Consider the following 18,522-nt stretch of genomic DNA (forward strand, 5'->3'; position numbering starts at 1 on the left):
ATGTTACCGAATAGAAATAATACTGAAAGAAACTATTTGCACTCATCGTTTGGCGCGGGTAAAAAAGGCTAGTGTGTGTGTGTGAATGCATGAAGTTTACGATAGCTGTGTGACATTAAACGTATTTACATTACTAGACAACATATTTTCTTAGTAATTCTCATATAATAACATTGTCCACACGTCCGCACAATAATTATCCATCCATATTATAACCGAACCATATATATATATATATATATATATATATATATATATATATATATATATATATATATATATATATGGTTCGGTTATAATATGGATGGATAATTATTGTGCGGACGTGTGGACAATGTTATTATATGAGAATTACTAAGAAAATATGTTGTCTAGTAATGTAAATAAATTCAATGTCACACAACTATCGTAATTTTCATGCATTCTTACTAATTCTTATTCATTTTTGTTCTCACGCATTGTTTTTAAGTCATTTTCATTCTTACAGAATACGACTCAATAAAAATTATGACAACATTCTGACAGAATGAGAATAGTTAAAAAAAAAGTCTATAATAATCTTATAGACGATTTAATTAATGAGAATGTGTGATAATGACAATAGCTTTGTAAGATTGAATGTATTCAGATTATCAAACAACAATTTTCTTTGTCATTATTACAGAATAATATTGTCCACACGTCCTCACAATAGATGTCAATCCATATTTGAACGTAGTTATCTCTCTCTCTCTCTCTCTCTCTCTCTCTCTCTCTCTCTCTCTCTCTCTTTCTCTCTTTGTGTGTGTGTGTGTGTCTATATATATATATATATACATATATATATATATATATATATATATATATATATATATATATATATATATATATATATATATATATATATATATATAGGGTCTGGTTTCGGTGAAGACTCATTTTAAAGTGAGGACTCCTTAAAAAATTTGAAAATAAATCTAAAAAAATACAACTCATAAAATCAAGCATATTACTATATCTGGGAGAAAAAAAATTGAAAAAAAAATTGCGCCATTAAAATTGAATCAATGATTATAAAAATTGAAGCATGGATAATGATCCATGCTTCAATTTTAATGATCCAAAAAAAAATTTCCAATTTTTTTCCCGGATATAGTACTATGCTCGATTTTATGATTTGTATTTTCTTTTAGATTTTTTTCAATTTTTTTAATGTGTCCTCACGAGTCTTCACTTTAAAATGAGTCCTAACCCGATCTTCTCTCTCTCTCTCTCTCTCTCTCTCTCTCTCTCTCTCTCTCTCTCTCTCTCTGTGTGTGTGTGTGTGTGTGTATACATACACATACGTTTACTATGAAATAGGTGTTTGTATAGATTTTTTTTATAAAATATGTGCTTATATACGTTTTTTTATAAAAATGAATTTGTATATATTTATGTACTTAATAAATACTTATTTTTAAAAATAGGTATTTCGTATACGAAAAAGTTATTAAAAAAATAATATAGAAAATATAATATTTTTATGTGAAAATATGTTTTTTCTGTATAAATATGATTTTTTAAAGAAAAAAACATATTCGAAAGTTTTTTTAAAGAAAAAAGTATATAGATTGAATTCGTCTTGTGCCCTATTTGTGATTCAGATGTAGAGACTATTAATCATCTATTCTTCTCTTGTGATATGTCGTTACATCTATGGGGGCTTTTAGCCAGGTGATGATGATTGATTTATCAGTTTTTTTCTTATAATTCTAAGTGGTTATCTTGGCTTGATTCTGCTCGGTTGATTGTTTCGGTCAGAAGTTGTTTGAATGTTATTGGTTTGTGTTATTTTGTACAATTTGGATTTTTCGAAATAAACAGGTGTTTTCTCGGTCTAAACCGATTAAGGTGGCTTTATGGGACTTCATTCAATCTCAGTCTTTTATGTGGATAAATGCTAGAAATTCTAAGTTTGTTGTTAAGTGGGTTAGCTCGGTAAAAAATCATTCTTCTTTATGTAATTTCTCTTTCTAGCCTTGTGTTAGTTTTTTTATAAAATGACTCCGTTCTAAAAAAAAAAAAAATTCAAGAGTTTTGATTGTGGAAATTTTTCGAATTACTCACTTCATATTTTTTTTTATCTTCTTTGTTTGTCAAAAGATAAATTACAAATTAAATAAAAAAACATATTTTTAGTTATTTTTTATTTTAATAAACATGCATGTGTTATCATGTCTTACAAGTCCTACGAGTTTCAAGTGATAAAACGTTGGTGGTTAATCATTTAAAATAGAATTCTTGAACAAAAATACTTGAAACAAAAAGACCTTCAAATACGGTACAAGTATGTGATGCGTTGGTTCATTTTTTAAAAGTTTAAGTTAGTTTAAACTTTTTTTTTTATTGTTGTATAAAAACCCATCAATTTGTATTGCTTTTCATTTAAGAATAAGTAACTTTTTATTAAAGCAAAGGGTGTTGTGACATTTAACGTAGAAAGGTAATGTGAATGATACAAAATCGATACATTAGTGACCACTTTTGATGTCTTCAAATATGGTCATATTAATGATCTACTTGTTACATGAAAAATACTCGAGTACCCATAAATAAATACATTATCCCATAGAATAAACATTAAAGATTTATAAACCCATAATTATTGATGGACATATAAATAATTATTCCAAGAAGAAAACAAGCTATGATAATTTGTAGGGAACAAATAGTTGATGCATGATATAAATTATATAATGGTATATAATGTTAGTTGTTAATGGGGTTTCTAATGATAAAGTCGATAAGTGATGATTGAGAGGAGCGACTCCTATTTCTATTATGAGTCCATTCTACGCCACCCAAACCCAAACCTATGACAAAAACACATCAACCTCGCAACCCCCACACACATATACTTTATCCTATAATATACAAACAACTTTTTCAATATTAAAGTATAATATATCAATGTTGCATAATTAGTTGAAGTCAATTAATATGCTAGATCATTTGATTTATCAAAGAGGTAATTAAGTCAAATAAGGTATTAATGATCTGTTAATTTGAAGAGTAAAAGAACTTTAATATAATGGAGTCATAGTAAGATTTTTTGGTTGTTGCGTTGAGAATAATGTGAAATAAAGGATTAGTGAAAAAGTTCTTTATATGTCTAATAAAAAGCAATTAAACATTTTCAGTAAAAAACAAACTAATTTCTTTAATTTATTAAACAAAATATTGACTTAACAAAAATAATAACATATCTTAAAATATTAAAAGTATAATATAAATTGATAAAATGTTAAGTTTCTTACATTAACATATGCGACTAAAATTTATAGCTTGTTAAATTAGATGATTAAGAAATAAAATTATATAGATCGATGAAAAAGTAGTATGACTTTGATGATGTAATGTGTTTTTTTGAATTTTAACTTTATTTATAAATAAATTTTTGTTAGGAGATAAAATTAAGCAGAAACGACTCCATCTATATGGGGTGGTTAGTTAGATATTAGTTGGTGGCCTTTCCATTCATCTAATGCACCAAACATAACCCCATATCAACACCACCCTCATCCATCTTCTCCGGAATCACCAACGCCGGACTTCTCCTTAATTCCGATGGAACCCACCATCAAAATCGTTAGAAAATCTATTCATACATTCCTCCACCACTACAATTACTTCACGACTGCTGCCATTTTAGCCCTCCCGTTTTCTGTTTCCATTCTCATCTCCTCCACACTCCTCCCTCATTCCCTCGCCGTTCATTCCCGTCTCCGGTCACTTTTCAACGACGCCGGATTTCCTCCACAATCGGAATTCTTCTCCATTCTCAACCTCAAACTATCCCAAACCATCACATCATCAATCTTAGTCCTACCCTTTACCCTCTCTTTCCTCCTCATCGCAAAAGCATCCGTAATCCAATCCTTCAACACCCACCGGAAACCACCACCATCCTTCGCCGGCATCTTCAGTTCCATCCTCCTAACACAGATATGGAACACCTTGGTTATGGTCTCTGCAAATGCTACTTGTTTTTGGGTTCTTTTCATTGCTTTCAACTGTTTGGAAAACCTCCGTATCCCCTCACTGTTCTTCACCGTTGCCGGAGGAATCGTGTATTCCATCATCATAGCCAATGCCTTGATCGTATGCAACCTGGCGTTAATCCTCTCAGGAATGGAACTGAGTGGCGGATTCATTTCCATTCTCAAAGCGTGTGTTATGATCAGAGGAAGAACTTCAATCGCTCTATCATTAGCGCTGCCGATAAACATGGCGTTAGCAGGAATCGAAGCTCTTTTCCAGTTCCGGGTAGTGAAAGCTTATTCCGATTCCGGGATGAACAGACCCAGTTCAAGCATGGTATTAGAGGGATTATTCATTGGTTATTTGTACTCCATTCTCATCATAATTGATGCCATAAGTGGGTGTGTGTTCTTCAGAAGCTGCAAAATAGCGTATGATGAGAACATTATTGATCAAGAAGCAGGTAGGATCGAAGAAGACGAAAGAGGTGATTTTGCATTGGTAAAGTGTTGAGAAAAGAAGTTTCTTGAATTATCTTTTCTTTTTCTTTTTCTTTTTGTGATTGGAAATTTTTTTGTTTTCTTTTCGATTGAATCACAGGCTGGGAATGAGTTCATAATTCTCAACTGTGGATTAGATTCATGCAGTCAATATTAGTTTAAGAAAATTGAATATAAAACAATGTACAACTCTTATATAGTTATATTCCATGAAATATAAGTCATGATTTATTTCGAATGTAATGTTATATTTAACGTCTTTTTAGAGGATTTTATAAGCAATTGTTATTATTTTTGTATACATTTTCTTGAAAGTTATCAAGAAAAAGGCCATAACTTTTATTAAGGGTGATAATTTATACTAGTCATACACAATAATTTATATTTTATATAATAATAAAATGTATAATTTATATTTTATATAATTGTATAATAAAACTGTATAAGCATAATGACTATAAAAATATTATATACAAATTATCTATTGTAATTAAAATAATAAAGAAGTGTATTTGACGGTTGACTTGTGAAGTGGGTAAAGTAGTTAATTACTTGGGTGTAATTTAAGCGAACATAATTAGGTCACTATCCAAAAGCTATGTTTAGGGCAAAGGGTATGGATGAGTTTTTCACGCGTGACAGCTGACGTGGAGGGGTATTTACGTGTGAACACCACCCCCTCTATAGTGGGTGTGACGCGGATTGAAGCTATTCACGGACGATTACGAACAATTTTATTGGCTGAATTTTTTCTCCCCAATCATTCCTCCGGTTTCTCTCTATCTCTCTCTTCTTTTTCTCTTTCTCTCTCTTGTTCACTGGTTGTTCACTAGTGAACATCACCCCATTACTAATAAACATGTAGTGGAGTGAATTTTTATATTATGTGGCAGCCTAAAACGCGTAAACATCTCAAAACCATACCTCATGGCCTTATAAGATTATTGTTGAAGGGTTATCTTTATTCTGCGCTTTTTTAATAATATTTGTGTAGAGAATTTGCATATTAAAATAATTTCAAGTTTTTTTTAATATTCAAAACAACACTAGGTGTATATATAATATCAAATATTTACATTATTAGTTTTGATTTATTTAATTCCATTGTGTAATATTTTATAACATTTATTTGGATACGTATTACAATTAGAAAGTCAACCACTTTTTTCTTTACGTTTATTCTAATTCTTTCAACTTTTTGCGACATGTAAAAACTACAGAATACAATGGTACGATAATGTGTATATACGATTGATCTTTGTAGCAAAAATATTCGATCTTAAATTGTTAAACTACCCATAAACTCAAACTATTTTGAGTCCGACATTTAGGATATCAACGTGTTTAAAGATTTAATAGATGTCATCTATTAAATGAATTTGTGTTGCTTTAAAACTTACATTTTTTTTTTACTATTTATATAAAAAATTTTAAAAAATTATTACTTTTTTTGGAAACTAACTTTTAAAAATGTCTTAAAGTTGCCAATAACTGATTTTATGTTTTAAAATGATAACCAACTTATATTTTGTCACACCCCCAAACCGAAACGACGGAAACGTTCATGGGTGGAGGACGTCATGTGTAGTATCACAACAATTGCATCATAGTAATCAAAGTAAACACAACCATTACATTGAATAAGTAAAATATTTACATCTGTTTGATACATAATTTGTATACACCAAAAGTAGCAAAATATAAAGACGTGACTCTATACGCTCCGTCTTCTTCAAAAGTCTGCAGAAGTACCTGTCTACTGATTTCCTGAGAATACAAGCAGTTTTGAAAAGAGTATCAGCATTAAAGCTGATGAGTTCATAAGCAATGTTTTTGTAATGAAAACTTGTTGATGAATCTGTAAAAATGTTTGTATGTTTCCAAGAAAGTCAAATATTTTCTTTAATGAAGGCGTGATAATACCAATTCCTTCTATGACTACTTAGTTCACACTAGTTATGTATAAACCAATATCGAACAGACAGTTGATTATGTGGATCTGCCCTAAGCCCACAACCAAACAAGGAACAGGAAATGAGGCGGAAACCACACATTCCACAGTCTATCGAATATTCTTCATACATAACCCAGATGCATAAACTTAGGAATTATAGAATTAACTATGAATGTTTGTTACGGTATCCCGCTGTAGTATATGAAAAATGTTAGTTTATATGTTTGGTTACTACCAGATGTATTGTATGGTGAGTTCTGTATGAAAATCATGTATAGAATGTTTTATATGAAAAACCCTGGCTACCACCAGTATGTATAGTAGTTTCATTACTTAAAGTAAAACTATGTATTCAAATTTCCTGGAATCCTCCAGTTGTAATGTATGATAATTTTATTAATGAAAATAAAACTAATTGAAGAAAAGAATCCCGTAAACAAATGGTTACTTTATACTATTGTGAGTCGTATAACCATGATTGATATGACTTAGTGACCTTTACGACGTTCTTCAAGTGTCGGATATATGACATTTGTCACCTCAGGCATGCCTGCCTAACTGTAGCTCGCAGTTCAGGTGTGGGATTGTCAGTCCCGAATAGATCTATTCATAAATCTCACGTTCTCCCTCCAGGAGACTCTGGTTATACTATGATAGGATTTAGTTTAGTACCCCGAAAGGGTACAAATTGAAGTAGTGTCTCACAATCCTGTATTAACTAGTTTACGTGTTGTTTAATATTGTTATCTCGTACTTGCATCTAAATGTATGTCTTGTAGAGTAAAAATAATTATACTTAAATAATTATCTAGTAATGTATTCTTGTTATTCGAAAGATAGTAATGTATATCATAAACTAAGTCTATCATAGTTTATATGCTTGTAAATGTATAAGCTCTGAAATTGTAAAACTGTGTATTGAAATCCCAAACTATACCTATTATAGTTTGCATGTATGTTAAGTACTCGGTTCGTGTATTGTTCTGAAAAACTATGCAATTATAGTTGTGAGTTAAAACTTCCCTTATGCTCAGCATGTTACAAAAGGGATAAGATATCTAAACATTTTATAAAATGTGGTGATCTTTTGGTTGTATCAATTGCATAAGTTTTAATCTTGTTTGAAATTATGTGTATAAAGTTCACAAAAAGTATTTGTGTTTGGCTTGTATTCCCCCTTGAAAACGTTAAAATAATAAAAGCGTAGGGGTATGAACTCACAGTTGGTTGCGTGAATGTGCCGGACAACAAGACTGGAAACGAAGACCCTCGAGTTGATATACGCGACACTTAACGGGATCCTAATAATAATTAAATACATATATGTGTATTATTAGAGAAACCATTAATTATAGTGTTGAAAAACACTTGTTTTTGGTTAAGGAATGTTATCGAGACTCGATCGAAGTGGAAAAAGTGGGTTTGCATCCAAGATTCTCAATGTAGGCTGATTGCGGCCATGAAGGGGATTACGGCCGTGAACTGTTCTCGACCGTGAACGGTTCACTTCCTTTGAAGGGTTTACGGTCCTTGAATGGTTCACCATCTGTTCTTGGTGTTCTTGGTGAAAATATGAGGGTTTGGGTTCACGGCCGTGAACTGATTTCGGCCCTTGAACATTTGAAGATTTGAAGGGATTACGGCCGTGATCTCAAGAACAACAATGCTTGATTCACTGAAAGGATGAATCCTTGATGCTCCACAACGAGTTCTAGGATGGATTTAGTGATAGATGAAGAGAAAACTTGAGTTTTCGGATGGGGGTTTTTAGAGAGAGAAAGTGTTTTCGGCCAGCAAAGTGTAAATGAGGGTAGGAACATGTATATATAGGCTGGGTTTATGGTCGCTGGTGGGGTCCACCAACCGTGATCGGTTTACGGCCGTGATCAGGTTCACGACCGTGAACACCAATTAGACTGGGTTTTGTTGATTCTCGAAGAAAAACTCGGGTTTTCGCGCGATTTTGGTTTTGACTCTTACATAAAATTTAATTATATAAATTAATGCTTTTCCAAGCTATGAGAATTTGACGGAACAAAATAAAATTCAAAATTTATTTAACGGAATCGGGCTAACGTAAACGGAAAAAGGTTCGGGTTGTCACATCATCCCCCCGATAGAGGGAATTTCGTCCCGAAATTCTAACATAGAATACAAATCATGGACTCGGAAAAAGATGAGGGTATTTCTGTTGCATTGAATCTTCTCGCTCCCAAGTGAATTCAGGTCCCCGCTTGGCATTCCAGCGGACCTTCACTATCGGTATGCGACTTTGTTTCGTTCGTTTGACTTCCCGATCCATGATTTCGACTGGTTCTTCCACAAAATTAAGGTTCTCCTTGATCTCGATCTCATCAAGAGGGATCACAATGGTTTCGTCGGATAAACACTTTTTAAGGTTCGACACGTGGAAGACGGGATGAATGTTGCTAAGTTCTTGGGGTAAACGAAGTTTATAAGCTACGGGCCGATCCTGGCGAGGATCCCGAAAGGCCCAATGTATCTCGGATTTAGCTTTCCACGCTTTCCGAAGCGTATCATGCCTTTCCAGGGCGAGACCTTTAACAGGTGGCGGTCACCAACCTGGAACTCCAAAGGTTTTCGTCTTTTGTCGGTGTAGCTCTTTTGTCTATCTCTTGAAGCTTTAAGTCGTTCCCGGATTTGTACGATCTTTTCTGTGGTTTCTCGGATGATTTCTCGGCCAGTGAGAGTGCTATCAGGGACTTGACCTTTGGCTAGCTGCGTGTCACCCACCTCAGCCCAACACAGAATGGATCTGCACTTACGGCCATAAAGGGTTTCGAAAGGAGCAGCCTTGATGCTAGTGTGATAGCTGTTGTTGTAAGAGAACTCGACCAATAGCAAATGGATATCCCACGACCTACCAAAGTCGATAACGCACGCTCTCAGCATGTCTTCTAGGGTTTGAATGGTTCTCTCACTCTGCCCGTCGGTCTGTGGATGATAAGTTGTGCTCATATCCAGCTTAGTTGCAAGAGCCTTTTGCAAAGACTGCCAAAATCTCAAGGTGAATCTGCTATCTCGATCAGAGATAATGGACACAGGTACACCATGCAGTCGAACTATCTCTTGGATGTAGATTCGGGTCAGTCTCTCTATCTTGTATGTTTCCTTGATTGGCAGGAAGTGGGCAGACTTGGGCAATCTGTCGACGATTACCCAGATACTGTCATGGCCACTCTGGGTCTTGGGCAATTTGGTAATGAAGTCCATTGTGATTCGTTTTGAATTCTACTCAGGTATCTCTGGGTGTTGAAGTAGACCTGAGGGCTTTTGATATTCCACCTTCACCTTAGCGCAAGTCAGGCACTTGCCCACGAATGTAGCAATTTCTGCTTTCATGTTTGGCCACCAATAGAACTTTTTGAGATCCAGATACATCTTATCTGAATCTGGGTGAACGGAGTATCTTGTCTGATGAGCTTCTTTCATGACAACCTCCCTGTAACCGCCGAACTTTCGGGTCCAGATCTGGTTTCCTTGAAATAATAAACTTCGTCTCCCTTGATTTCGAAGTTCTTTTCCATTCCCCTCAAGGCTTCGTCCAACATGTTCTCTGGTTTCAAGGCTTCTAGCTGAGCCTCTCTGATTTGCGCGGACAGATGGGAATGGATAGTCATTGTAAGTGCCTTCACTCTGCGACCTGAATACTCTTTCCGGCTGAGGGCATCTTCCACCACATTGGCCTTCCAGGGATGATAGCGTATTTCGCGCTCATAATCGTTGAGTAGATCTACCCATCGTCGTTGTCTCATGTTTAGCTCCTTCTGGTCAAAAATGTGTTGAAGACTTTTATGGTCGGTAAAGATAGTGCACTTGGTTCCATTGAGATAATGCCTCCAAATCTTTAATGCGCAAACCACTGCTCCCAACTCCAGATCGTGAGTTGTATAATTGAATTCGTGTGCTTTCAGCTGTCTCGAGGCATAAGTAATGACTTTTCCTCGTTGCATGAGCACACAGCCTAGCCCTTGATTGGATGCATCGCAGTAGACCACGAAGTACGTCGTCCCTTCTGGAAGAGACAAGATAGGTGCGCTGCATAGGGCCTGCTTCAACGTTTGGAAAGCACTGTATTGATTTTCTCCCCAACTAAAGGTTACACCTTTCTGATTCAGGGTGGTAAGAGGCTTAGCAATTTTGGAGAAATTTTGGATAAATCTGTGATAGTAGCCAACAAGACCCAATAATTGACGAATTTCTATGGGTGTCTTTGGTGCTGACCAATTCTCGATCGCTTTAATTTTGGAAGGGTCCGCGTGTATGCCTTCTTCGCTAACCACGTGACCGAGGATAGTTAGTTTTCTGATCCAAAATTCGCACTTTGAGAATTTTGCATATAGTTTCTCCGCCCTTAGAGTTTCTAGCACTAGCCTCAAGTGTTGTCTATGATCTTCCTCACTCCGAGAATAGACAAGTATATCATCTATGAATACAATCACGAACTTGTCTAGAAATGGGCGGCACACCCGATTCATTAGATCCATGAATATCGCGGGTGCGTTGGTTAGACCAAAGGGCATTACTACAAACTCGTAGTGACCATACCGAGTTCGGAAAGCTGTTTTCGGAACATCACTCTCCAGGACTCATAGATGATGGTACCCTGATCTTAGGTCTATCTTTGAAAAGTAGCTGGCTCCTTGGATTTGATCGAAGAGGTCGTCGATACTGGGTAGGGGGTAACGGTTCTTGATAGTGAGCTTGTTCAGTTCGCGATAATCTATGCACATCCGAAAGGACCCATCCTTCTTTTTCACAAATAAGATCGGGGCTCCCCAGTGTGAGGAACTTGGTCTGATGAATCCCTTGCTAAGTAGTTCATTGAGCTGGCTGGATTAGTCTTTGCATTTCTGCCGGTGCTAGACAGTAAGGAGATTTGGCTACGGGAGTAGCTCCGGGGATTAAGTCGATTCGGAACTCGAGTTGGCGCTCAGGAGGAATTCCAGGAAGATCTTCGGGGAAGACATCAGGAAAGTTACAGACTTCGGGGATGCTCTCGAGGCCCTTAACTTCCTGTTTCTCATTAATGACATGGGCTAGAAATGCACGACACTCCTTTCGCAGATATTTTTGGGCTTTGATGCATGAAATGATACGAAGGTTTGAACTGAGTTTAGCACCATAGATAATAAGGGTTTCGCCAGATGGCAAATTGTGGCGAATGGCTTTTTCATAACAAAGGATATCAGCACGATTGGGGCTCAACCAATCCATGCCAATGATGACATCGAAGCTTTTTATGGAAACTGGCATGAGGTCGATTGGAAAAGAATTGTCGTTTAGAGTAAGGGTACAACCTATGAATATGTCGTTAGTGCTCTCTTTCTTTCCGTTAGCCATCTCGACGGTAAATGTTTCGGTTAAAGGTTGGGATTTATGCTTGAGTAGATGTTTAAATGCATGACTAACAAAACTCCTCTCCGCACCACTATCGAAATGAATGCATGCATAAGAGTTGTCGAGGAGGAACATACCCGTAACTACGGTGGGATCAGCGACAGCTTCCTCCTGGCCCATAGCTAGAACACTCCCTGTGTTTCCAGCAGTTGTTGCCTTGGGGCAATTTCACTTGAAGTGTCCGGTCTCCCCACAACCATAGCAGGCTCGACCAACACCCGCCCCAGGAACCTGATTAGTTGGTTGGACTGGTGTCTTGCAGAAACGAGTGGTGTGTCCCTTCTTGCCACAGCTGTTGCATTGCAAATCATGGCAGGGTCCGTGATGATGAAAATTGCACTTGTCGCACCTTGGAAGAGTACCAGCATATCTACTGGCAGGTGCTTGGGCGGTTGGAACAACAGCAAGAGTAGTAGCAGCATGGACTGCCACAGTTTGTTGCTTTTTGGAGGGCTCTTGCGACGACTGGCCCTTACGCTTGTTCCAAAACTTTTTCTTCCCACCACTCACTTTTGGTGGTTCGGAAACGGCTGCTACTGTGTCATGATCAACCTCGTGATCTATTAGAGTCTGCGCTAGACACTTGGCGCTGTCAAAAGTGGAAGGTTTAGCAACCAAGACGTTCCCTTGAGTTGGCGCTGTCCAAAGTGGAAGGTTTAACAGTCCTTCTGGTGTCCCTGACCACCATCAAGATTAGGGGGTTAGATCCAATTCCCGACCCGCTAGGATTCATCTGCGACATTGCGGCAGCCACATTAGCTGTAACTGCTGCCTGGAACATGACAGGATCAAACTGAGGAGGTGGCGGCAGCGGAGGATCGTTGTTCTTTCTGTTGGGTCTTTCCTGGGAGGCATCTTTCTCTAAAAGATACAAGGGGAAAATGGCGATAAGCCTTCCATATTGATCATGAGTCGGATATTTTCGAACAAGATATATCTTAAGCGTTAACAGCGATCTATAATAAAGGTTTACTAACATAAACAAGACATTGTAGGTCTTTCATTTATGAGGATTAGTACTACTTGTAACAATTATGTGCAGTGTTATAGAACTATAAAATACTCCTATAGTATTTTAACTATGTGCTTCATTAGTATAGAATTTGGTGAGTTTTAGACTTGTCACAACACCACAGTCACTCCCACGCACATGTTGGTGATTTCTCGGACAAATATAGTTGATCAGGTTATATTGGCCCCACATATGATTACATAGCTATTCAGGTTTAACCGTAGTGTCCGACTCGCCTTAAATACTTTTATGTAGTTCTTACTATGATACAGCTTCTAGTATGTATGTATACTTGTATACTTCTTTATAAAATACTTAAATTTTAAAAGTATACTTTTAGTTTTAAAGCACTTCGGCCCCTTTTAGTGTTTATAGTTGTATACCATTTATGGTTCGATATACTTAGTTCACTATAAACACTAGCTCTGATACCAATCTGTCACACCCCCAAACCGAAATGGTGGAAACGTTCAGGGGTGGAGGACGTCATGTGTAGTATCACAACAATTGCATCATAGTAATCAAAGTAAACACAACCATTACAATGAATAAGTAAAATATTTACATATGTTTGATACATAATTTGTATACACCAAAAGTAGCAAAATATAAAGACGTGACTCTATACGATCCGTCTTCTTCAAAAGTCTGCGGAAGTACCTGTCTACTGATTTCTTGAGAATACAAGTGGTTTTGAAAAGAGTATCAGCAGTAAAGCTGGTGAGTTCATAAGCAATGTTTTTGTAATGAAAACATGTTGATGAATCTGTAAAAATGTTTGTATGTTTCCTAGAAAGTCCAATATTTTCTTTAATGAAAACGTGATAATACCAGTTCCTTCTATGACTACTTAGTTCACACTAGTTACGTATAAACCAATATCGAACAGACAGTTGATTATGTGGATCTGCCCTAAGCCCACAACCAAACAAGGAACAGGAAATGAGGCGGAAACCACACATTCCACAGTCTATCGAATATTCTTCATACATAACCCAGATGCATAAACTCAGGAATTATAGAATTAACTATGAATGTTTGTTACGGTATCCTGTTGTAGTATATGAAAAATGTTAGTTTATATGTTTGGTTACTACCAGATGTATTGTATGGTGAGTTCTGTATGAAAATCCTGTATAAAATGTTCTATATGAAAAACCCTGGCTGCCACCAATATGTATAGTAGTTTCATTACTTAAAGTAAAACTCTGTATTCAAATTTCCTGGAATCCTCCAGTTGTAATGTATGATAGTTCTATTAATGAAAATAAAACTAATTGAAGAAAAGAATCCCATAAACAAATGGTTAGTTTATACTATTGTGAGTCGTATAACCATGCTTGATACGACTTAGTGACCTTTACGACGTTCTTCAAGTGTCGGATATATGACATTTGTCACCTCAGGCATTCCTGCCTAACTGTAGATAGCAGTTCAGGTGTGGGATTGTCAGTCCCGAATAGATCTATTCACAAATCTCACGCTCTCCCTCCAGGAGACTCTAGTTATACTATGCTAGGATTTAGTTCAGTACCCCGAAGGGGTACAAATTGAAGTAGTATCTCCCAATCCTGTATTAACTAGTTTACGTGTTGTTTAATATTTTTCTCTCGTACTTGCATCTGAATGTATGTCTTGTAGAGTAAAAATAATTATACTTAAATAATTATCTAGTAATGTACTCTTGTTATTCGAAAAATAGTAATTGTTGAAACATAAAAGTGACCCTCTTAAACTTAACAGAGATCCGAAGGTACCTTTCAAGCACCGCAGTCAAATTTCAACACCGCAGTCAAGCATCGCAACCGCGGCCATCTTAGTCATCAGCACTTAGTCTTAGTCTTTTATCTGTTTTTCTTTAAGTACTTTCTTTTATCCAATGTGCCCTGCGTGGCAACTCTTAATAGATAGGACTTTTGTAATCTTCGAGACTCTATAAATAGAGTTCTCTCTTTCTGATTAAAATCATCTCTCCACGCATCTTAAATCTAAAATCTCCATCTTACTATCTCATCTTAAAGATACTCTGATTCTAATATCGTTACCTCTTCGGAGCAAGTCAATCTTGACTTAATCACTAAGTTTGATCTCACTTACTAACTTGGTCTGATTGCATTCCTCGTTAAGAATCAACTTAAGTGTATACTTGATATAATACTTGCTGTCTTTTATATTCCTTATATTTCCGCAACTAATCACCTAACTATCTAACTCTAACTTATATTTTTGTTGAGCTTTATGATCCTTTGAGATTAACTTTAATTTCCACAATATAAACTTGTTCTAACGTTTGTTCATGTGTGTTTCTCAAGTTTTTCTCTCAACAATTGGTATCAGAGCCAATGTGGTTGCTTTTTGAAGGAAAAACTGTGATTTTCAAAAAGCCTTTTATACCACTGAAGCTCACTTCTTAAAAAAAACAAAAATTATTTTCAAAACAAGGAAATATGGCACAAGCATTATATCTCAATGTTTCTAACAGTGTTGGTGGTTCTAATAGAGCCCCAATATTGGTGGCAAACGAATATCATCACTGGTCTCAGAGAATGGAAAGATACTTAAGGAGACTCGGTAGAGATGTATGACGATCTGTAGAAGAAGGACCACATGTCCCGGTTCTTACACCAGTTCAAACCGACGGCGCCACAGTCAGACTAGGGGGAGGTCAACCAGCCCTGAATCGTCCCACCAAAGACGATCTCGATAAAATGGAAAATGATGTTGTTGCCTTTTATGAGATTTCTTATGGAGTTGCTCCTGACAACTTCGACATTATCATAAATTGCAAATCGGCAAAAGAGATCTGGGTTGTTCTCAAAAACTTATATGAGGGTTCAGAACAAGCTCAAGATAAGAAGCTCACAACCGCACTCAATGAGTTCAACAATTTCAAAGCTAATACTAGCGAAAGTTTGGAAGACTCCTTCAAAAGGTTCAACCTACTTGTCACTAAGTTATCTAATGCTGGCACGGTCCGAAGCAACCATGAGACAAATCTTCAGTTCCTCAATGGTTTGGGAAGACACTGGACGACTGCTAAGATGATAGTTCAAGGAGATAGAAAGATCCACTCTTTATCTTTGTACAAGCTCTACGGGGAACTGCAAGCACAAGAATCCACTGTACTCAAAGATTGTGCTGACTTTGGAGGACCACTTGCTCTTATAGCACAAGCTCCACATACTCAATCTTACTCTCCCTCGTATGACAATCCTCCGCAGTCATACGAAGCTGACTCAGAGTATGATGATGAAGAAGAATTTCAGAATGCTATTGCTCTTGTTAGCCAACAGTTCAACCGGCTACCACCTCCTTCTTTTCGTAAAAATCAGCAATTCAACAAACCTCCATTCAACTGCAACTTCAACCCTCAGAATAATCACCCTCGATATCCCAAAAATTCTCACCCATCACCGCAACCTCAGACCACTCAAACCAAGGAGGCACCGAAGCCCATCAATCCAACTGACTCTGGTACCTCTTCAGAAGATAAAGGTGATGTTGTGATCCGTCACAAGTGCAACAAGGAGAATCACTTTGCAAAAGATTGCAAGGCTAATATAGTGAAAGATAGAGCCTTCTACCTAGGAATGGCTCAAGAATTGGAGGAAAAGGAAAAAGCACGGGCATACGTAGCCCATGTAAAAGGAGACCATCAAGTTTGGTCATCCGGGGATGAAGATGAAGACATCAACAACATCAAAGGAAAAGGCAAGATTTGCATGCTGGCAACTGCGGATGACGATGGGTCTACAAAGCTGGAAAAGAACTACTGCTACATGGCAAAGGATGGAACTCTAAGCATCGTCGAACAGGTAAAACTCATGATTCAGACTCTAAATTATAACATGCATGACTGTCAACCCTCCATAGACAATCTTAATGACACATGTGCTGCCGTCCTTACAGACTATAACAAAGCTCTAGATGAGAAGAACATAGCGTCCCAAGAGATGTTTCACATAAGAGGGCGACTGGATAACAAAAGACTCAAAGTAGCTATGTTAGAAAAGGACTTAGAGTTAGAAAAAGATGCAAGAATGTTGAGTGAAACACAACTAGAAATAGCTTTGAACCAAAGAGATTTAGCTCAGAGTGAGATTGTACGTTTAAATCTTTTAATAAAAAAACTGTTCAATGAAAGTGAAGCTATTGAAAATTTGGTGAACAATGGAACCATAGATAACACCTATAATTAGGGTTGGTCCAATGGATATCCTACCGCAAAGGATTCCTCACCCCGTTTTAACCAAGATCGACTTTATGTCCCTCCTGACCGAGAGTTCCATTTCCCAGTCAATGACAAAACCTTTCCCGAAGACACCAGAACTCACTTCGGTAGACTTCATAATCTAAGTAACAACTGTGTCATTGAGGAAATTATGCCTAAATTTTCGGGTCACTCAAGTGATCAAATTCCTATATATGGCACAATCTATCCCAATTCTCAGACTTCATCAGTTGTTGATGAGGAAATTGTCATAGAAAGTCCCGAATTCTCAATGGACTTTCCATCTCTGCGCTCAGACCGCAGTGTCTCTCACTGCAGTCATGAAACACAGTCTGCTCATCTGCCTATTATCAAATGTCCCATAAAAGTCTCAACTCAGACTTACTCTGCGGTAGTCAAATCTTCCTTACCGCAGACTATCATCAAAGGCACTGTGACTCTTCAGCCAATTCATCATGAAACCCATAGAAAACCTTGAAGTGGGTCAATGCTCTCAAAATCCTGAATCCTCTAGTTCGGATGAATCTAGCCCTCGTTTTCAAAAATTATCAAACGTTTCCAGGAAACCGCAGCTAAACATCAATGACTGCGGTTCTCCAAAAACCGAGGCTAAAAAGGCTTTCAAAGAGGAAATTAGATCCCGCGGCAAAAATCAGGAAAATTTTTCGAACAACAAAAAACGTGTCAGAATTCCAAAATCTAAGAGTCCAGAGATGTTTGTTTTCTCAAATTATCTTTCAACAAACTCTTCAACCAAGAAAACAAACAAAAGGGAATGTACAGTCTCGAAATCCTTTTCAAAAATATCTGACACAACCCAAAAGAAAGTAAAGTATTTTCGAAGCAATGGTTTTGAAATCTATTCCTCAGATGACCCAAAATGGAAATGGATCTTACCAACACCAATACTGTCAAAATCACATCAAAGTTTTAAGAAATCACTTTCAAAAAGATCTACACGTGCTCCCACTCCTGCAAAACATACTTTTTCAAATTCCAACAGCACTACTGTCAGATCTCACCTCTCTCGGACTGGTCATAAGCCTACTTCTTCATCCAGACCGCTGACCAAACAAAGTGTCAGGGTAAATGACAAATCTTCTGTATGTCAGTGTAGTTGTCAAAAAAATTCATCTCATGTCAAATCTCGTTCTTTTCAAAAACCTCATAACTTTTCTAAATCTCGCAACACTCCAAAACTCACAAACACCCAGGACTAGGCCTAAACGTTGACACGAAACCTGTCCCTGCAACCTCGGTTCATGCATCAATTAGAAATTCATCTTTTATCCCAGGCTCCAAACTCGTTTGGATGCCTAAACTAACCGTGTAATTCTCAGGCTATGTGCAAGGAGGAACAAGAAGAAGAATGGTTAATCGACAGTGTCTGCTCCTTGCACAT

At 36.9% G+C, this 18,522-nt stretch overlaps 1 protein-coding gene across 1 annotated transcript; it reads left to right on the top strand.

Moving 5' to 3' along the window:
• The first annotated feature begins 3,451 nt into the window (after positions 1-3,451).
• LOC145108220 (uncharacterized) lies at positions 3,452-4,740 on the top strand. Its single transcript, XM_079045229.1, has one exon. It carries the CDS (start codon positions 3,589-3,591, stop codon positions 4,513-4,515), a length of 927 nt encoding a protein of 308 aa, XP_078901355.1. The 5' UTR covers positions 3,452-3,588; the 3' UTR covers positions 4,516-4,740.
• Positions 4,741-18,522: the final 13,782 nt, after the last annotated feature.

The sequence above is a fragment of the Lactuca virosa genome, chromosome 4 (genome assembly GCF_052849685.1).
Source record: "Lactuca virosa cultivar CGN04683 chromosome 4, Lactuca_virosa_CGN04683_v6, whole genome shotgun sequence".
NCBI lineage: Eukaryota > Viridiplantae > Streptophyta > Magnoliopsida > Asterales > Asteraceae > Lactuca > Lactuca virosa.